The 19,920-nt window shown below is 53.1% G+C and overlaps 7 protein-coding genes across 7 annotated transcripts; 3 read left to right on the top strand and 4 right to left on the bottom strand.

Moving 5' to 3' along the window:
* Positions 1-788: 788 nt before the first annotated feature.
* Positions 789-3,028, bottom strand: mfsA (glucose-inactivated glycerol proton symporter STL1). Its single transcript, XM_040848016.1, has one exon. It carries the CDS (start codon positions 2,956-2,958, stop codon positions 1,213-1,215), a length of 1,746 nt encoding a protein of 581 aa, XP_040697968.1. The 5' UTR covers positions 2,959-3,028; the 3' UTR covers positions 789-1,212.
* Positions 3,029-6,769: 3,741 nt separating this feature from the next.
* ASPSYDRAFT_160874 (DUF1996 and WSC domain-containing protein) lies at positions 6,770-8,329 on the top strand (the record flags this gene model as incomplete). Its single annotated transcript, XM_040842943.1, has 3 exons — positions 6,770-7,098; positions 7,155-7,605; positions 7,661-8,329. The coding sequence occupies 3 exons, from the start codon at positions 6,770-6,772 to the stop codon at positions 8,327-8,329; spliced, it is 1,449 nt and encodes a 482-aa protein (XP_040697967.1).
* A 1,277-nt stretch (positions 8,330-9,606) lies between these two features.
* ASPSYDRAFT_50186 (GNAT family N-acetyltransferase) lies at positions 9,607-10,926 on the bottom strand. The gene has a single exon (XM_040848014.1). The coding sequence runs from the start codon at positions 10,519-10,521 to the stop codon at positions 9,745-9,747; it is 777 nt and encodes a 258-aa protein (XP_040697966.1). The 5' UTR covers positions 10,522-10,926; the 3' UTR covers positions 9,607-9,744.
* A 520-nt stretch (positions 10,927-11,446) lies between these two features.
* On the top strand, positions 11,447-13,222 carry ASPSYDRAFT_93922 (sugar porter family MFS transporter; the record flags this gene model as incomplete). The annotated part of the gene is made up of 6 exons (XM_040852903.1): positions 11,447-11,543; positions 11,596-11,634; positions 11,679-11,882; positions 11,939-12,083; positions 12,126-12,907; positions 12,963-13,222. The coding sequence occupies 6 exons, from the start codon at positions 11,447-11,449 to the stop codon at positions 13,220-13,222; spliced, it is 1,527 nt and encodes a 508-aa protein (XP_040697965.1).
* Positions 13,223-13,251: 29 nt separating this feature from the next.
* On the bottom strand, positions 13,252-14,195 carry ASPSYDRAFT_93921 (bZIP transcription factor; the record flags this gene model as incomplete). The annotated part of the gene is made up of 2 exons (XM_040852902.1): positions 13,252-14,036; positions 14,087-14,195. The coding sequence occupies 2 exons, from the start codon at positions 14,193-14,195 to the stop codon at positions 13,252-13,254; spliced, it is 894 nt and encodes a 297-aa protein (XP_040697964.1).
* A 1,658-nt stretch (positions 14,196-15,853) lies between these two features.
* On the bottom strand, positions 15,854-17,609 carry ugd2 (putative UDP-glucose dehydrogenase Ugd1; the record flags this gene model as incomplete). Its single annotated transcript, XM_040849996.1, has 4 exons — positions 15,854-16,726; positions 16,787-16,921; positions 16,974-17,326; positions 17,393-17,609. The coding sequence occupies 4 exons, from the start codon at positions 17,607-17,609 to the stop codon at positions 15,854-15,856; spliced, it is 1,578 nt and encodes a 525-aa protein (XP_040697963.1).
* Positions 17,610-18,266: 657 nt separating this feature from the next.
* Positions 18,267-19,919, top strand: ASPSYDRAFT_50178 (alpha/beta hydrolase family protein). The gene is made up of 6 exons (XM_040848013.1): positions 18,267-18,473; positions 18,519-18,593; positions 18,646-19,415; positions 19,463-19,595; positions 19,639-19,712; positions 19,755-19,919. The coding sequence occupies exons 1-6, from the start codon at positions 18,333-18,335 to the stop codon at positions 19,852-19,854; spliced, it is 1,293 nt and encodes a 430-aa protein (XP_040697962.1). The 5' UTR covers positions 18,267-18,332; the 3' UTR covers positions 19,855-19,919.
* The last annotated feature ends 1 nt before the right edge of the window (position 19,920 follows it).

The following is a 19,920-nucleotide window of genomic DNA, read 5'->3' as shown; positions in this document are numbered from 1 at the left end:
CCTGCCCCGCCGCAACCGCGGAACCCGAACAGTCCAGATATCGCCACCATGCACTCCAAAGCCCAACCCGAAACCAAACACCGTCACCGTCTCAGACCCAGTCCCAGTCGAAGTCTCCATCAGCTGGGATTCCGATGACAAGAAAAGGTATTTGAAATCGCGATGAATCCGTCGCCTCAAACGCCGGTGTCGTCACTTATTGTTTGAAAGCGGCGTGGTGGACTGGACTGTGGACTGGACTGTGGAGAATGGAATCCAGGGAGTGGATTCGATTGGTGGAGCTGTCAGCGAATTCAGATCTGATCACGTGACAGATCTCGTCACGTGGGTGGGATGTCACGTGGAATCTTGGAACGGGTCAGGGACAGGGAGGGTCAGGGGCGCTCAGGAACACCCGGGCGGGGCCCCGTTTAACACAGTTATCATCATTAATGATTCTTTGAAGTCTAAAAACCGGTATCAAGTAACCAGTCAGTAGTCTAGTCAAATCGGGAGTCTGCGAATCAAATGACACCGGTGTATAACTAGCCGTCGCGGAGATATATAAAACCGGGTAGGGAGCCAAAACTCAAACTGTGTCGGCGGTGGATCGACGCGCAACACCGTTTTATCACACGGTTGACAGTTTCACACACGTTTCATTGGGTTGGGACGTCCAGAGAATTGGGAGAGACAATCTTTCCCGTTATCGAGAACCGGTGCGTCTTCTAGAAGGGTGATGATCTATGCAGGTTCGATATGACAGTTAAACAGCCGGCAGGACGGAGGATTAGTAGATCAGTTGGACGGTAGATGAGATTTGACAGATTATGCTAGTTACACCAAGTCCTATGTGGCTTAATACGTCGGTTACAAGGTTACAAGAGGAAAAATTAGAGAGAAGGATGGGTATATTCTCTACCGGAATTAATCATAAAACCTCTCGAACATCATAACTGAGCATCGCATGTCCCAACTCATTAATATGGAGAGATCACGCGGCCAGCTGACATGAAACTCGACCAGATGTACACAGGGGAATAAGGAAAATAAAATAGAAAATAAAAAGAAAAAGAAAGGAAAGGTAAAGGAAATACACCAAATCTATCTTTCACAATCTATGCATGCATGCAGGAGCAAGAAAGAAACATGCATCTAGCAGGGGTATTCGATGAGCGTCGGCGGGTTTTACCGTCCGAACGCGGGTTGTCAATGAATGAAAGAGCGAATTGTTTACTCCTTGCCCTGCTTCTCCTGGACCTCGTCCTCGGAGGAGCCACTGCCGAGGGCAAGCTCGTTCTGGCCGGGGGCAGTGTTGGTATCGAGACCGAGCTCGCGGCACTGCTGGGTAATCTCCTCCATGTTAAGCTTGGGCAGGTCATTGGCGACCATGAAGGGCCAGCGCTTCTCAACGTGTGCCTTGGCATAGATGATGTCGATTTCCTCGAGCTCACGACCGGCGGTCTCCACAAAAAAGAAGTAGGCGACGGGGACACCGATGAAGTTAATGAGAGCGAAGAAGAGGTAGACACCCCAGCCGGAGGTGGCGGCGAAGAGAGGAGTGAACATGACGACGGCAAAGTTGGTGATCCAGTTGGTACAGGTGGAGGCGGAGGCACCAGCGGTACGGGTACGGAGGGGGTTGATCTCGGGAGGGTAGATCCAGGGGAGAGGCAGGAGAGTGAAGGCGAAGAAGACGATGAAGAGGAAGATACCGACAATGGCACCCTTTGAGTTCTCCTCGGTTTCCTTGATCAAACAAGCGAATGTGATCACGAAAGAGAGACCCTGACCCAGGAAACCAATGAGGTAGAGCTTACGACGACCGACCTTCTCAATCATGAAGAACGAGGGGATAGTGGCCAGAGCGTAGACGGTAGCGAAGACACCACCCATAGTCAGAGCCAAACGCTTCGGGAGGTCCAAGTTCTCCTCAAAGAGTAGGGTGGAGTAGTAGATGGCAGCATTGCAACCGGTGAACTGCTGGAAGAACTGACCAGCGCAACCAAGCATAAGACGCTGGAACTCCTGGGTCTTGCCGCCGGTGAAGATGACCTTCCAGCTGGCCTGGGAAGCCTTGCTCATCTCGACGTCGGCCTTCATGAAGTTGAACTCGTTGAGAACGACATCAGAGTCGGGGGACTCGCGCTTGAGTTTACCGAGAACCTCACAGGCCTCCTGGTTGTGGCCGCGCATAACGAACCAACGGGGGGAGTCGGGGAGCATCATTGCACCGACGAGGACAATCAGGGCGAAAAATATCTGGAGCGCAACGGGGAATCGCCACTGGACGGACTGCTCGACGTAGGAGAGACCGAAGACGACCCAGTAGGCGATGAAGGTACCGACGGCAATCAGGGCACCCTCGAAGCAGACAAGCAGACCACGGTTGTGCGAGGCCGAACACTCGGACTGCCAGACGGGAATAGTAGCGGTGTTCAGACCGTTGCCAATACCAGAGATGACACGGCCGACAACGAACTGGCCGAGACCCCACTGGGCACCGAAGGGAGAGGCAGAGATGGCGGCACCGATGATCAGGACGGTGGCACCAGCGACAATCAGGCGAGTGCGGCCAATGGCCTCACCATAGAACATGGAGAAGAGCGCACCGAAGAAACAGCCAATTTCGTAGCAAGCGGTAACACCACCACGCAGAACGTTGATGTGCTTGTAGGTAGCGATGTCCGTGTCCTTAGTGGCTCCGGGAGGCATGGCGAGGACGGGGAACTCAATAACGAACTGAGTACCGGCGATGAGACCAGACATCATACCCTGGTTGTATCCGAAGAGGGAGAAACCCATGACGGCCGTGAAGGTGATGGCCCATTGCAGGGGCTTGCCCGTCAGTCCGCAAGTTGACGTCCACATGTTGGCGGATGGGGAGTCAATCAATGCAAAGTGGAAAGAAAGAGAGCTTGAGATCTCCAGGATGGAGCAACGCGCCGCTCTTATAACCTCCATGCCCCCGGCCCCCATGAGTTGCCTTTCTTGGCCTCGCCCCAGGCGGGGATCGCTTGTTCTCGTCGCGGCCACCACTGCCCCACCGGCTGCACCGCGAGAAGCTGGCGACCATCTCGCGAGGAGGCGGCCAGGGAAACTGGGCCGACCGCGCTAGCTGTTCTGGGCGGGGCCGCTCCACAGGGCGCTCTTAGCGCCGAGTGTGTGGGTCCTCAGAGTTTTCGCGCTGTCTGTGCCGCTGACGACGGCCAAGGCTCATTTCCGCATCGGCAGCCGCCCCACCGTGCAATAACATCTCCAGGCTCCCCTCCATCGCCGTCGAGGACGGGGAACTCCAAGCCCACTGCGCTTGTCCCTGCCGGAGCCAAGCTGGCCAACCATGGCTGGCTTAATCACTCCGAGCCACAACCCAATCACAATTTACTGCCTCCGAGATGTTGCTTCGCCGACCGGCCACGGTCCGGCGAAATGCCTTCGTATTCTTGCTTCGTTGCGTGCAGCCGGCTCTGCCCGACCAACAGTCTCAAATCCGATGCAGAGAGCAGTCCCGACGGGGTTGTCTGAGCCGGAGTGGACTCCGAGCACGGGAGTTATGGACTACGGAGTATGGACGATGGAGTACAATTATTTGACTCAGGCTGATTCAGGTCTTTGTTTCCGGCTCTGATTCATTCAGATTCAGAAGAATTATTACTCAGATCGGGGCATCTTTGGATTCCCCCGTTTTCATCCCCAGGTTGTGTCCAACTTGCCGGCTGTTTGTCCCATTTCGGGGGCCAAGCCCACACGCTACCCGCACAGCAGGTTAGCCGAGCCGCTGCTCCCAGCACTCGCCTGGTTGGATGGATGCGACTCGTGGAGCAGCAGGAGCATGACTCCTGGTCACCTGCTGCCATGCACATGCAATGTACGATACACCAGGGCTGTGTGCTTACTCTGGTTCCTGGGGTCACCCCGCGAGCGCCTCCTCGTAGCGCCTGACTCTGAGCCCTCCAGCATCCAGATCCAATCGGGGTGCAACGCCGCAGTCGGCAGTCAGCGCCAGCAGTCAGCACCAGCAGAACAAGCAACATTCCCGAACAAGGGCCGCCGCTTATTAACTCTTAAATGATGCCACCCACGGATCCTGCGAGTCTTGGTCCTCTTGGGCGCGTTTTGCTCGACAACCGCGCCGGAAGTAGAAGGTGTCCCCTGCGCCAAGCACCAGAAGTCGGGGCCGGGTGGGGCGAATTAGTTAACGAGATTCAACTGCTTTATACTCCGCCAGATCTGTGATGTCACGCAAGGCCTCACCTTCTGCGCACACTGTCGGAGTGTCTATCTTTCTATTTAAATAATATTGACTACTGTAGTCTGTACAGCTGCGAGCCGGATCATCGATCTGCTGTCTGCCACTGTCGCTGTCACTGTCACTTTCAAGCTCCCACGTGGCTCGCGAACCTGTTGATCTGATGCGCTTGGACCAGATGCATACATCTAGCTATAGCGGTCCGTTCTCAGTTCTCACTGTCCTCTGTTGAATTAGACAAAGCACAGCCGCCCAAGCGACTTGGCCCGACAATTACCCCTGCCAGTCCGAAGTGGAAAGACCTTCCCATCCGCAGCCTTACACCGTAACCAGAGCCCCAACGCAATAAAAAAAAAAAAAAAAAAAACTGGAGATTGTGCCTGGTCGTACCTCGCGAGTCTATACTCCAGTCAATAGGAGGAACTTCCAATCAGTATTATCCCATAGATACTACACCACCCACAACCGACCTCAGACCACTTCGCTACCAAGCACCAATCCAGTGAAGCCAACATTTGCCATCCGTTATTAACACTGCAATCCCCCAGTACCAGTATCCGTATCCGTTGTCCGTACCCGGTTGGAATCAATAATCCCAAGTCCAACGAATGCGATCCGCTCGCATGCATGGGAAATAAGTCCAACGACCCACAACGTGGGAATACCGACGGCACCGCTCCGTCGCCAACTCAGGGCTAAGCTCTGAGTCGTCCATGCCATGTCGTGCAGACTGCAGACAGGAGACACTGACACTGACAGCAGCATACTCGCCGAATCACAATCTGATGCGCGGTCGCCAGAATGGCTATTCGGGAAACGATCGTTGGCCACCACCACCACCACCACCACACCACCACCGGCGGCCGGAGTGTGGTTCGGATCCGAACTTGGCCGGGAGTGAGCCGGTGGAAAGAAACCTCAAGATGGCAAATTCAGTTCAAGTCTCTTTGTACGGTGTCAAATGTCATGTCATAAGGTTGCATTTGCGCGCTCAGACACAGATCTTGGATGTTGAAAGTTGAAACCTAACCTAAAAAAACCCGCTATGGGGTTTTTGCGGTGGTGGCGCTACGGGGAAAGATGACGAGGGAGGCTTTTCCTTAGTGGCGCTAGGGAGCGTTCGCCGCCGCTTTATCCCGTAGTTTGAATGCGATGATATTAACAAGGTCTGTAGCGGTGTATGGATAATTGGATATCGGACTGCGCTGGACGGAGGATTCCGTACAAGAATTTTAGGATTGCGCGGCATTGCCACCGTTCCCTCGGCGTCGCTGCGGGTTGATTTGACAGCATTATTAACGCTGCTGTACGGAGTAGAACTATTGCCGGAGCACTTGATTTGTATAATGAAGTGGGACAGTTAGAAAGCTCAAACAAACGAGCGAGTCTGCGTTTCGTTTCGCCCTGCGCTGTTGGGCAGCAGCAGAGTTCCAGCGCAAGTCGCAACGGCAACGAACATGGCCCATGCAGCGCAATTCCACGGTCCAGAAAACATGAAACATCAACGGCCAACCGCAAGGCTGCCCTGCATTATCCGAAACCTGGCGCGCGCCGATCCAATCTCAGCAATTTCAGCCGGCTAAAAGAATAAAACGTCCGACAGTCCGAGGGTCAATCACATGCCGTTCCAGGAGAAGGATCAGGATGGCATAGCGATCTTCAAAATATTCATGGATCGTTATTACTACCCCTGAGCCGTGCAGCTGAGCTGGAAATGACAGTAGGAATAGCGAGATTGATCGCCGGATAATCGATTAAGAGTATTTAAGATGCTGAAGAGTCCAAGACCCTTGCTGTCTCGTCGACTGTCGAGCGGCAGTCTCTGCTGAATATTCTGACTGACGCTAAAATGAATTATTCTTCTTCTGGAATAGCCGACGCCGAGAACGCTAGGGCTTGTCCGGATTAGGACGACCCTGCTATAGTGCGCGTAGTTATAGATTCCCCATGCGCAAGGGGTATGAAGGATCTCTTTGCTGCAGAATGCTGATATCAATACTATGTAGTATGTGCCGATATTGGATCCGGCTCGGAAAAGACTTGCGTTCTGGAGCAATAGAGGTTATACAGCGTCTTCACTTCCTCAGCTGCAGCGTTGATCTGCAGCCCAACCCGTTCTCCGTGCTGCATCCCCGTAGATCAAATGATAAATGCAACGTTGAGCCCTGCGAAGGTTCTACTGCTGTTCCAGGCGCAGAGATGCCGACATGAAATTCCCCGATGCAGGAAAGCCAAATGAACAGGTCAGGAAAAGGCCTGCGCCGCAGCGTCTCGAACATGTTTCAGGGCCCTGAATTAGTGGTCTGGGCGTTGTTCTGCAACATCCGCGCTTGCTGAGACGGTGCCAGGCCTATAGCAGACCCTAGATTCGACGATGAAGGAGCTCGTTTGGTCCTGTTCATAGAAGTGAGTCGGTGAAAGGCCAGGAACTCGATGTATATATAAGATATAGCAAAGTCGCGGGGATAGGTTGTTGCGGCGCATACATTCATTACCACGTTCGTTACTACACTCATTATATATATTTGTGTATCCACCAAAATGCGAGCAGGTCCTCGCAACTTACTTTTCTTATCATGCCTTGCACAGGTGCAGGCCTTCTTCAAAGTCCCCTGCAGCAATCCCCTGGTCGTCGAGCGCGCCGACCCTATAATCCAGCCCGGCATCGCAGCTAGCCATGCTCACACTATCATGGGTGGTTCCGGGTTCGGCTTCACCATGGACTACAACCAGACCCAAGAAGCGCAGTGTAGTTCGTGCGCACCGGTTGCAGATAAATCCAACTACTGGATCCCGACGCTGTACTATAGAGCGCAGAATGGGAGTTTCAAGGCCGTGGAACAGAACGGGGGCGCTCTGATTTACTATCTGTAACCCCACCATCACCTTATGTACTATGTATGTATGTACTTTGCTAACAACGCAGCCAACGCGAGGACCCAAACAACTCCACCATCCTCGCACCACCCCCAGACCTCCGCATGGTCGCCGGCGACCCCATGGACCGGAAATACAAAGACACACTGGAAGCCGACGCCCGGAGCTACGCATGCCTGGACTACAACGGCGGAGCGAAGCCCGAAACCAACGGATTCCCAAACTACAACTGTCCCGACGGTCTGCGCACGCAGGTCTTCTTCCCGTCGTGCTGGGACGGGGTGCACTATGACAGCGACGACCATAAATCGCACATGGCGTACCCGAACGAGACGTACAATGCGGGGCCGTGTCCCGAGAGCCATCCGGTTAAGATTGTGTCGATTTTCATTGAAGTTATCTGGCATACCGAGGCGTTTGCGGAGGAGTGGTATGGCGATGCCCAGCCGTTTGTCTGGTCGAATGGAGATCCTACGGGGTATGGACTACATGGGGATTTTGTACGTCATAAAGCCACTACCAACAATATCCATCACACCACAGTAACTAAGTTAGATCAACGGCTGGGACGTGCCCGTCCTGCAGGAAGCAATCGACACATGCGACGACGAAGGCGGGGACATCCACAACTGCGCCGCGCTGACTCTATACAACGACACCATGACAGAAGGGTGTCTACTCGAACCCTCGATCGACGAAAAGCTCACGGGCTGGCTCGACGCCCTTCCAGGCTGTAATCCCGTGCAGGACGGCCCCGCCGACGCAAAATCCCCAAGCACCTGCAACGCCCCGAAGGCAATCGACAAGCCGCAGCACTACTACACGGACGTTAGGGACGAGCTAGGGTGGGCGTGGGTCGGGTGCGCGCGGGACAACGTCGACGGGCAGCGCATCCTCGACGAATCCAGCAGCAGCAGCGACGAGATGACCGTGCAGGAGTGTATCCGCACCTGCAAGGCAGATGGGTATAGTCATGCGGGGGTGGAATTCGGGCGCGAGTGCTACTGCGGGAACGGCGTTGAGGATGCACGACGGCCGGCGATCGCGCCGATGGGGAGGTGTTTGAGCCCGTGCAGTGGTGACGCTGGCCAGATGTGCGGTGGAGCGGCGTATGTTGGGCTTTATCGTGCGTGTGGTGGAAGTGGAAGTGGAACTGATGCTGGGGATGCGGATGGCCCGGATGGGTCGTGTGAGAACATGGAGTACCCCGCGGTTCCCCAGTAGGATTTTATCTCTGTATAAAAATATCCCTTGCCTTTATTCCGTTGTTCTGGAATATGGATCATCGATGATCGATCTGAGTACTGCAAGGGATACATCGTACTCCGTACCTAAAAGCAAGGGACTCGATGCTCCACGCGGAAGACACCGAGAATGTTCCAGCACCCGAACATTCCCATGGAAGCATTCTCGCCCAAACCAACACCACGTTATCTCTTGTCCCTTAATGGCCCCTATTAGTTGCCCGATACGTGAAGGAGGGCGTTAAAGTTCATCGACCCTCACGCATTTATGCTATGGCCCATGCGAACGAACGAGATCGGTCAATCTGCCAACAGTCTCGATATTTTTGCCTTTTCGTGCCTTGATTTCTTTTTTTCTCGTTTTACGTACTATTATCTCGCTCCCGACATATTAAATTATTATTATTTATTTATTATTTCCCAATATTAAGCCGTCGCGCAACCTACCAACCCTGGACGCCGATCCCCACGAACCCCCAGCCGAGTCTTGTCGAGTGGTGCTGTCTACGCGAGGCGTTGACGATCACTGGCAATAATAAGAATATTATAATAATAGATTATTATTATTATTCGCGTCGCGCACCAATAACCGCCAGCTGGCGACTTTTCCGTCGTGCAGACACCCTTGTTCGACTGTTCGTGCGCCGAGGACTCCGGTGCGATGTCTTCTGTTACACGTCCACGCACCAAGGGCGTGTCACTGTGAAGTCAGTGGTCGAAAGTGGCTTGGCTGACTCTGTACGACGTTGACTGTTGACTGGTTGATGATGTCTCGGAGTTCTTTTCCCTTGCATCTTTCAGTCTCAGTCTCGTTCTCACTCTCACCCTCACCGTCTTGCCGCTTGCGATGAAGTGAGGAGGTCCAGTTGGTGACTGGTATGCTCGTATCGCCGCCGTGATATCAAGCGCCATCCCAGCGTTACGACATACGTCACGCCAATATTCCAATGCAGAGGCAAACACAGTTCACCCAGTGCATCTATTGGCGGAAACAATCCGAGAAAAGGCTTGTTGGATGCGTCGACTCGCTGATTCGAGCGTTGTTGTCACTTGTTTGCCTCCTTGCTCCGATATGGTCCGTATGCCCGCGGGAAACGATTCCCTGCTGGACTCTGTATACTTTTCGATGGCGAGTGCAGAGTTTTCACTTTTCAGGGGTTTGAGCATCCGCCGAAGAGTCTAGACGATATGAAGGCTGGCTTTCAGCTAACTATACTTTGATGTTGACTTCAGTCATACAGATATCATACCATCCAAGCTGTCTTCTAGGTTATGATACTGATAACAATATAAACCATTCTACAGTACTACCTCAGGGCGCTGTACTATCCTCACTCGGTCTCCGAAGCATAAACTACCCAGTTAGCATAATCCCTACCAGCTCTCCCAGTCAACTCAGTCCAGACTCACCGTATACCGATGCGTACCAACGCCCCCAAACACATGCGCATCAAAATCAACCACCCTGACAGCCTCAAACCCAGCTCGCTCATACACCGGCCTCCCCTCCTCCGTCGCCTCAGCATAAACCACCACCCGAAGCCGTCTCGCCTCCTCAACCCCCCACTGCAGCAGCGCACTCGCAACCCCAACCCCATCCCCCTTCTCCGGATGCACGAAGAGCGTCTGGAGCTCGACACGGGGGACCAACTTGACTACCCTCCCATCTTCATCGCGGACACCTAGGATGTCACGCCGTCCATTCCCAGCCATGCTGTAGAATCCGCGCGCGCAAGCCTTGTTCGTCTCAGGTATAGACCGCGCCAGTATCTCTTCGACTTCGTCGTCGACGCTACTATTACGACCGTGCTCGACGTCCTTGTCTTCCGCGGAAACAGTCCACCGGGAAACACCCACGATCCGTCCAGTGCGGGTATCAACAGCCTTGAACATGAACATACTCTCTTGCGGCATCGATGCGATCGCTTTGAGTCGCGCGTCGGTGAGTTTGCGCTGGGACCCTGGGGACAGGGGATACCTGTTGAAGAGCAGGCTGTTGAGGGTTGCGGATGCGGTGTCTGCGAGGGCGAGGGCTTCGATGTAGTCTCGTGGGAGGAGGGGTTGGATTGTGAAGGAGGGCGGTATTGTGGGTGGGCATGGCTGTTGAGGTTGAGGTTTAGGAGGCGGAGGTGGTAATCGGGTAGGATGGGATAAGGATAGACCGTAAAACATTGTGTTGATCTTTGGAGGTTGGAGGTTGTAGAATGCGACGGCTGCGGTGTTGGTAGTGGTGGGTGTCTTTGCGTGGCAGGAGCAACTGCTCCAGCTGTGCGGTGTCAGCCATTTTCTCGAGTATACCTGAGATGTATCTGAGCACCAAGAAGCTCAAATTGAGCGACTGGATACTCAGGATCCTTTGATCGAGATAGTCTCGATGGGAGTACGTGGTGGCGTCTCATGTAGACCACATGGTGCATTGCCTAACACCGATATGAGCGACTTCGAAGAGCACTCGATCAGGCTTTGCATTCTGGATCATCCGATTTTGTCTGGAATTTATTTTTGGGTCATGGTTTCGAGACGGTCCATCAGTCTTGATACTGTCGCTGTTAGCTGTTATTGATACCAAAAGTCAAGAATGTGCGGAGTCTGACATTCTGTGTGGAGAGACGAGCCGACACTCGGATAAATAGACAGTCGGCTGCGCATCTACCGAGACAACCAGTGCATGTCGGAATACCCGAGACACAAATCGCTGATTAATTGCACTCCTGCAACAGGAATAGCCAACAGCCACTGCAATTCGAGTCTTCACGGGAGGCGCCGGATCCTTACACACCGGCATTAAACCATAATGTATTGAAATTAATCTCGGATTGGACTTCAAGATGTGGTGGTTGATCCCCACGGTGGCGATCCCCGCAGTCACTCGGCGCCCCGGGTTGAAGGCCCCCGAGAACCAGACTCAATCAATGCTTGATCAGCAATTGCCCCAGTAGCCATTCGACAATTTCATTTCGGTGGGGTTGCATCCCAGACAGCTCGGGCAAATTCAGCGCGATGTCTGGGGATTAATTACCTCCCCGGCTTCCCCGGCTTGTCCAGCGTGGTAGTGGTACTGTGGTAGACTGGCAGTGAGTGACAGACAGTCGACAGAATGCGTTTATGGAAGCACAATTTTCGCGGCAGGACTTTGGTCTTCGCCATTGCCATGGCGTCCTGCCAGGCCTTTTTGCTGCTGGGGTTTGATCAAGGTTGGTTCATGGCTGTTGTCTGTGGCTTGGGACCGGGCTGACAGCTGGATAGGAGTGATGGCTGGTATTATCGGGGCTGATAATCGATTTGGTATGTTTTTCTAGCATTTGCTAGGTGCCAGTACTGACGGTCAGGCCGCGACTTCAACAACCCCGATGCCGATATGCAGGGCAATATCACCGCCCTTTACGATATCGGCTGTGTGGTAGGATCCATCGTTTGCTACTTTGTTGGAGAGCGCCTTGGACGACGGACCATGTTGATCTCTGGCGGTGGAATCATGATCGTCGGAGCTATTATACTGGCGACGTCCGAGACAGTGGCACAGCTGATTGTTGGTACGGAATCTCCATCGAAGTATAATCTGTATCCAGGTCAGCAGCTAATCTAGTAGGTCGGATCGTGACCGGTATTGGGAACGGCATGAACTCGTCGACTGCGCCGGTATACCAATCTGAGTGTGCCCCGGCTGCGTATCGAGGTGCTCTCTTAACCCTACAAGGAACGGTGACCATCCTGGGGGTTGTCATTGCCTACTGGTATGTCTCTCCAAACCTGTCATTACCATGCTAATAATGTAGGATGGACTACGGAACGAGCTTCACGGAATCTTCGTTCCAATGGCGCTTCCCTCTCGCTTTCCAAGCCGTATTCGCCATCTTCCTCGTTCTCCAAGTCATCGGCCTCCCCGAGTCCCCCCGCTGGCTCGTCCAGCACGACCGCCACGACGAAGCCCGCCAAGTCGCCGCCGCCATCGCCGACAAAGAGACCAACGACCCGGACGTGGTCCGCACAATCCTCGACATCCAGACCTCCCTCGAGGAGGAGCAAAAGGGCGGCCCCTTCCGGTTCAAGGAACTCTTCACCTGGGGCGAGGAGCAGAATCTCCGCCGGCTGCTGATAACCATCACCGTCGAACTGGGCCAGCAGTTCACAGGCTCCAATATGATCAACTACTACGGACCCGTCATGTTCCAAACAACCATGGGAATGGGCCGGAACCTCTCCATGATCCTAGGCGGTGCCATCCAGTGCACATACCTCGTTGGCTCGGCGATCCCCGTCCTTCTCATGGACCGGTTCGGGCGGCGCACGCTGCTGATGATTTGTTCTATTGGGCTGTGCTTCTGCTTCGTGATGGTTTCCATCCTGCTCTCGACTGGTAGTACGAATGCCGCGTACGGCGCGACGGCGTTCATTTTCATCTTCCAGATCTTCTACGGTATCGGATGGCTCCCGGTGCCTTGGTTCTATCCTAGTGAGATCAGCACGACGCGCACCCGAACACGCATGCAGGCCATTGCGTCGGGATGGAACTGGATGGCTGTTTTTGCAGTCGTCAAGATCACGCCTATTTCTTTCGGTATGTACAAGTAACACTTGATCAACGAAGCGTACTGACTAACGAACGATGCTAGCGAACATCGGCTGGCGCACATTCGTCATCTTCGCCGTCCTCAACGCCGCGTTCATCCCGATGGTGTACTTCTTCTACCCCGAGACCAAGGGCCTGGAGCTGGAGGATATCCCGCTGCTGTTCAGTAAGAGAGGGTTCACGGGTGGCGTGTTCACCTCCAAGGGCGGGAGGACTGTTATGCCTGGCCAGCACGCAGAGCAGACAGAGGTTAACAGGAAGGTGGAGGGCCTAGGCGTGGAGCAGATCGAGACTGCAGCTTGATGTCATTCATAATGAAGATATCCCATTACTTACTCCTGTTTATTACTCCGTATTCGAAACAAAGGCGGCTCCCCCCTAACAGCCCTCCACCGATCCGTAGCCCTAAACAAATCCCAACACCCACGCACAACCCACCCCCATCTCCGCAAAAACGTCTCTGTCACCTCCCACCCCTCCGGATCCCACGGATCCCTCCAGATAATAACCCCCGTCTCACCCAGCGCATCGCCCGGCCGTTTCCTCGAAGAATCCGCCCCATACCCACACAAATCCCGACAAAGCCGCACATCATCATACGACTCCCCCGCCAGAATCAGATTCTCGCGCATCCGCACAATCGGCAACAGATCCAGCCACGGATGATGAGGGATCTGTCTCTGGAGGGGACTCGGACGCAGCGCGGGCGGGAGGAGCGCGACGTCCCGGAGTGGTGCATCAGGCTTGACGGGCCCCGCGGTGCCGAACTGCGAGAGGGCATCGTCGTGCATTTCAGCGGCGGAGTAGCCCAGCACGTCGATGTTGGCGTGGAGGGCGCGCAGGAAGTTTAAGCATTTGAGGGGTAGGAGGAGGTCTGTTCGGGGTGAGGCGGCGAGGAATTCGGCGTGGAGGAGGGATTCGATGTGTTGTAGGGTGAGGCGGGATTTTGCGGCGTGTGGGCCGAGGATGGAGAGGTTGTCGAGGTCTGAGAAAGTTATTTGGTGTGTGTTTGCAATTGTATTTGTATCTGTGTTTGCAGGCTTGGTATTCCTGTCTTTGAGAAGCAGGGCGTTCTCTACTGGTTCCTTTGTAGGCTTCGGAGCTTTTAGACGGCGTCCTGGGTTGTTACTTGTTAGTGTGGGTGGTTTAAAGCTGGAGAATACGTACTGTGGGCTCGCTGGTTCAGGCGGTTCTGTAGTGTCCGTCTCGTCTTGGGATCAATGACTCCCTTCCAGTCGTCGAGCATTTGGAGATCTATACTTGGAGGGCGGGACATTGTGTCGGTTCTGCAGAATACAGAGGAAAGCAGCTGGAAATTCAGCAGAAGCTGTTGAAGCTGTTAATCTGGGTGGCTGTTAATATGATCCACATCGGAGTTAAGGGCTCTATCTCCGTGATACTTATACGGCTGTCCAGACTTTCCTTGAGTAGACAGTCTTGAGACTAAAATATCTTACTTACGTAGTACGGGTCCCAGATACAGTAGTGTTGATATTCACTACCATAATACAAATTGCATAAGACGACAGTGTATCAAACCTCATCAATCATATGTGACTTCCTGCTGATATCCCATCCTCAACTGCCATCAGCAACACCAAGGCACTAGAGAGTACAACCACCCTTCTCCTCATCCCAATCCTTAGTCAAGCAAACTGCGCCACTCGCCGGAACGCTGCATCCAATACCAGGCAAGCAGTGGATAGGTGAAATCTCGCTACCGGGCCTCAGTCCAGTCTTCCTCAGATAGCACCATGGTTGGCCTTCGCCCCATTGCACCTCAGTGGGAATACCGTCCCGGCCGCCGTCTGTGGGCGTGCACGCACCGTTGCACATATTGTTGTTNCACGAGTAGGTTTCTTTGAGGGCGGATACTAGTGGTTCCTTGGTTAGGTAGGTGGGTAGGTAGAAGGGTTTTGGCGACTCACCTGTGTTAACAGCTGTAAGGGCCAGCGCGAGGGTGCTGAGACTGAGCTTCATTGTGGTGAGTAGTTGGTTGTTTTACTTGAGAAATCGCGAATGTGTCAATCGTGAATATGGGAGTGAAAGGTCAGACGGAAAGGTCTCACAGCTGGCTTTATATAGACTGAGGAAAGCCCGGCAGACCTGCCACAACTAAAGCTAATAAAGCCTGTCTACTGGTGCCGCTACGTCGTAGTAAGTGGCCTATGGTCAACAGTCTGTTCCCTATTTCCCCGTTTCGTGGCATCTACGTAGCGTCGGTGTAACTCATGAATGTACCTAAGATTGAGTGTAGTACGTAACCGCCATAATTAAACCTTGAATCCAACACCAACAGCTACAATTCAATATTAGTGGCTCGTACATTATGGGGCTGTACCTGCAGCGCTGCGGCTCTGCATGAGGAGTGGGTTTGTTTGAAACATATCGCTCGAACAGAGATCTTACTCGCTTAAGTATTGTCCAGGAAACATGGGTACGTCAAGGATAGCCGGATCGGCGGTCTATATTGTGTAGTTACCAAGTTACTACCATGAGGCATTTGTCTGTGTAGTTTATGCACTGGATGCGCAATGTTCCGTTATAGATATCTTATAAAAACAACGGAATATGAGACTGGTAATAGAGGTGTTGTTCCATGTGTCGATTTTATCATCTTCGAGCCATGATAGAGAAGTAAGAGACTGACACAACCCCTGAGATCGACCGAAGATCCCGCCCCAAGGTCCAGTCTATGAATGTGGGCGCCAGAAGGAACAATAAAACCACAGGTCCTCTTGGCACCGCGGTAAGCATCACCCAACCCAAATGCGGAAGTTGGTTGCGATGCGGCACAATCCGACTGCAGTAGCTCTGACCTGGCGACAGCAACAGGGACAAGTCGGCACCGGGAAACCTGCCTCTTTTTTCCTTATAGACTGCGTACTGGTGGTGGTCCCGAGTGATATATTGTGTCTAACTTGCACTGCTGTATCATAGAACTCTCAACCCTAGCTGCTGTACTCTAGCCCTATCCAACACACCCGCAGTATCCAACAGCATCTTTGGCTCTTCCATCTGATCAGCGATTGCCTTCCACGCCCCGTCGAAAGTACCGGAATGACCATGAAGCACGACAGCACTGCATCCAACACACGCATCCTCCAACGACTCTGCTATTGTAATCTCCGAATCCACAGCCTGTAACACACCCCGAACCTGCTCTTCCGAAGCAGTCCCATCCCACACTTTGACTGAAGCCCCGGACCTCCTCAATTCTGCAAGAACAACTGCAACATCTCCCGCCAAACCCACAACAGCAACCTTCCTACCACCCTCCGGTAAGCTCTGAACCAACCCCTCAACATCCCTCCTATACAACATCTCATCCATCCGCAACACCCCGCGCCAATACGCCTCCACCTCCCCCATCCCCAACTCCCCAGCAAGACCAACAAAACACCTTAGGTCACTCCGCAGCCATCCAATCCCAGTCCCAGTCCCAGTCCCACAATCAAGACCACATCCTACCATCCATCCTACATTTCCCACACTCGCCTCAGTCTCCGCACAAAGCATCCCAACCGCCTTAGCCTCCACAACCCGCTGCGCAAGCGACGCCTTACTCGCGATCCGGCCCAGCTCCGCCGACCAGGCGTCCATGGTGACGATGCGCTCGTCCGGGACCCAGGGGGTGTACAGTCTCTTCAAGGCGGTTATACCTTCCGTTGAGGTCTCGGGTGTGTAGATATGTCCGATTATCACGCGTTGCGGGTGTACTGTATCCGCGAGGGTAGAGCCGGGGAGTGTGAAGTCTGGGTTTGTCAGGATTGTGAATGTGGCGTTTGGGGAGGAGATTTGGTTTAACTAGACAGATTTATATATATATATTAGCAGTGCTTGACAGAGTAAGGTGGAGAGACGGACATGATTCTTGATATACTGCGTCGTCCCGTATGGTGCTGTTGTGCGCTGGACTATGATTTTGTGTCCTGTTGATGCGTGGGCGATTGTTTGGAGGGTGGGATTGAGATATGTGTGATTCACTGGAGATTCAACCTGCTGTTGTTAGTTAGTAAACGACAAACAGAAAGGAAGAGGTAGAAGAACGAACAAATATCTCTCTCTCCATCTCAACACATAAGAAGACCAATTCCGCAGCAGCAACAGCGGCGTGGACATTGGTTGAGAAAGTCAGGTTGGATAGTCTCCGACGGCGCTGGACGTCGACCATGTCGATATTCGTATACGTGTATTTGCCATTGGAGTCTGGTTGGTCTGTCGTAGTCGAAGCACCGGTATCATTCACACCGAGAGACTGGTCGTCGAAAAGGACATCCTCTACCCCGGGCTCATACAGTGGTAAAATATCAGAGTTCCACGCATTGGTCACCGTTTTATCACCATCAGCAATACAGAACTGGACGTCGGGATTCTGCATCGCGAGGACAATGCCCGTTATGGATCCTGGCCTGGTTAGAATATATATATATATTTAAACCTGTACTGTAGGTTCGGACAGACTCAACTCACCTACTCGCCCGGAACCAACAACACAGCATTGCCGGACATTGTCAATCCTCGTCTTTCTCACATCGGTCGCTGATTCCTGCCCAACGCTCTCTGAAAAAGTATGCCCCTTGACCACAACCCGGGCGGGCTCTTTCGATTTAGAAGCTTTATACCGGCGATGCGTATACAACAGGGCGACGCCGGCGAGGACGACGACGATAGGGATTAACACCAGCATTTCGAGTACGCCACCTGTTCAGTGCCATTCTGACGTCGTCGACCGGGCGATTCGCGATTGTTTAAGTGAAGACGGGACAACTGGCGGTCAGGTTGTCCAGTCCAGTGCGTGTGTACTTGTGTGCTGTCAATTCTCCGAGTGTTGCGCGGCGTGGCCGTCGCAGACGTAATTGGATACTTGGCGTGATTTATTTAGAACATTACTAACTAACCTCTAACTAGCTAATTACTTCACTGTGGGTTGGTTTCTAATGTGGAAATTGGCCGTATACCTATAGCATTTATAGACGTACAGACTTACATGGTGACGTCTGCGTTGACGGAAATAAGAACCTCAGGTTGCAATGAAAACGCAATCGCCATGTCTCTTTCAAATAACCCCCATCATAGACTGACAGTATATGGCGGGTGAAGACTCCGCATGGTCCCCTCTCGTAACCATGGTTAAGCTCGCACCACGTTTCCATTCCCAGTGCAACGGTCCTCTTTTGATAACCACAGGACAACGCGATTGGCTCGTTAGATGGCCATACGGCGTAGATAACGCCATGACAGCCGGCGATAAAGTTTATCAGCACTGCCATAATGCCTATACTAAGGGTGTGGTCCGGGTGCTCCGGAACGCCACAACGTCATTCTCATACTTGGGATATTTGACCCTGACTCCCGCGAGAAGATGATCCTCCGTGAAATTTCACAGCTCATAGTTTAGAATACGGAGACCATGGGGTCTGCGTTGAGCACTTCCCCTCCGCAGGGAGGAGGAGAAGTCCGCAGGCGCTGGATACTAGGGGAGAAGTTCGACTCTGTCTCTTCGCACAAGGGGTCCATCAAGCTGCTGTGGGAGAAGAAATGGAGACCTGCAGTATGTCCCATCCAGGGCATATAGAAAGGATGCTAACAGACGAAGTGCGAGAAATCAGTCTACCCCTTCCATGATGGAAAACTGGAGGACTTTGAGCCGATCTTTCAAACCCTCATTGCCGTATGTCTTGATCTACGCAATATAACGATGAAGTACTAATAACTTCTGGTAGGAAAACATAAACGACGCCTACTCAGATGCATACACAGAAACATTCTTCCCCATCGCAAACTGCCTCGAACGCGAAGCATCCATGGCATTCTACAACGGCGATAGCGAAACAGCATCTGAGCTGCTGAGGCGCGCCGCAGTCGTATACCGCATCTCGCGCTTCCCATACGTCAGCCCCGATGACGACGACGACGACCCAGAAACAAACATAAAACGAAAAGCATTCACCAGACAGAAAGCCGCGTACACGATTGCCACATCCGTCTGGAGAAATCCGCTAACTGAGCACGTTATCCCGCACACCCATCGCGCCGGTCGAGACGGGCCCCGTATCCCGATCTATGTACGTCTTCCGGAGGACACAGCAGCCCCCGGATGGTGTCACGATCCTGTCCCGGTAGTCCTGATCATGACTGGTCTGGACGGGTACAGGCCGGATAACAGCCAGCGGACGCACGAGATCACAGCGCGCGGATGGGCCGTCGTGATTGCCGAAATCCCCGGGACGGGCGACTCCCCTGCTGACCCTGCTGACCCGGAGTCTGCGGATCGGCTGTGGAGCAGTGTACTTGAGTACATGCGGTCCCTGGGCGTGTTTGATATGACGAAGGTTGCTGTTTGGGGATTAAGTGCGGGAGGGTATTATGCTGTTCGCGCTGCGCATACGCACCGGGGACGGCTGAAGGGGTGTATTGGACATGGACCCGGGACGCATTACTTCCTAGATGAGGAGTGGCTGGCGAGGGTTGAAGATCATGAGTATCCGTTTCCGTATGACCATCTAACAAATAATAATATGATAGAGGCTGATTGTGTAGGATCATCCGCTGCTGGGCGAAGAAGTACGGGTATGACGATCCTGCCGAGTTCTGCAAGGAGGCGAAGAAGAAGTTTTCTCTTCTTGAGACGGGGATTCTGGACTTGTCTTGTACACGGCTGCTGCTTTTGAATGTAGGTGCTGGTTTTTTGTCTTCTGCAGAGCTGACTAGGATAGGGTATCGATGATGGGATCGTGCCTATCGAAGACTGCCATCTGCTGTTTAGCCATGGGAGTCCTAAGGAGGGAAGGTAAGTCAACTCCTTGATTTATGTACTGTACTGATGTTGCAGGTTCTATTCTGGCCTTCCTCACATGGGATATCCGGCCAGTCTTGGGGCAGCGTACAAGTGGCTGGAGGACGTTCTGGGGTGTGCTTATGTGAAGAACTGATGTTGATCTTAGTCGTAGTGTCTGCTAGTATGTACAGCTATCCTAATATATTACTTAATGATTTGA

This window comes from Aspergillus sydowii (assembly GCF_001890705.1).
Source record: "Aspergillus sydowii CBS 593.65 unplaced genomic scaffold ASPSYscaffold_14, whole genome shotgun sequence".
Classification (NCBI taxonomy): Eukaryota; Fungi; Ascomycota; class Eurotiomycetes; order Eurotiales; family Aspergillaceae; genus Aspergillus; species Aspergillus sydowii.
This window is presented reverse-complemented; position numbering and strand designations above follow the sequence as displayed.

What these genes read in the sequence shown, in the direction of transcription:
- mfsA (XM_040848016.1), bottom strand. Translation starts at nt 2,958, where the DNA reads ATGGGGGCCGGGGGCATGGAGGTTATAAGAGCGGCGCGTTGCTCCATC.
- ASPSYDRAFT_50186 (XM_040848014.1), bottom strand. Translation starts at nt 10,521, where the DNA reads ATGTTTTACGGTCTATCCTTATCCCATCCTACCCGATTACCACCTCCG.
- ASPSYDRAFT_50178 (XM_040848013.1), top strand. Translation starts at nt 18,333, where the DNA reads ATGGGGTCTGCGTTGAGCACTTCCCCTCCGCAGGGAGGAGGAGAAGTC. An exon ending in TCTTTCAAACCCTCATTGCC is followed by an intron (nt 18,594 to 18,645) that starts GTATGTCTTGAT and finishes AACTTCTGGTAG; the next exon opens with GAAAACATAAACGACGCCTA. An exon ending in GGGAGTCCTAAGGAGGGAAG is followed by an intron (nt 19,713 to 19,754) that starts GTAAGTCAACTC and finishes CTGATGTTGCAG; the next exon opens with GTTCTATTCTGGCCTTCCTC.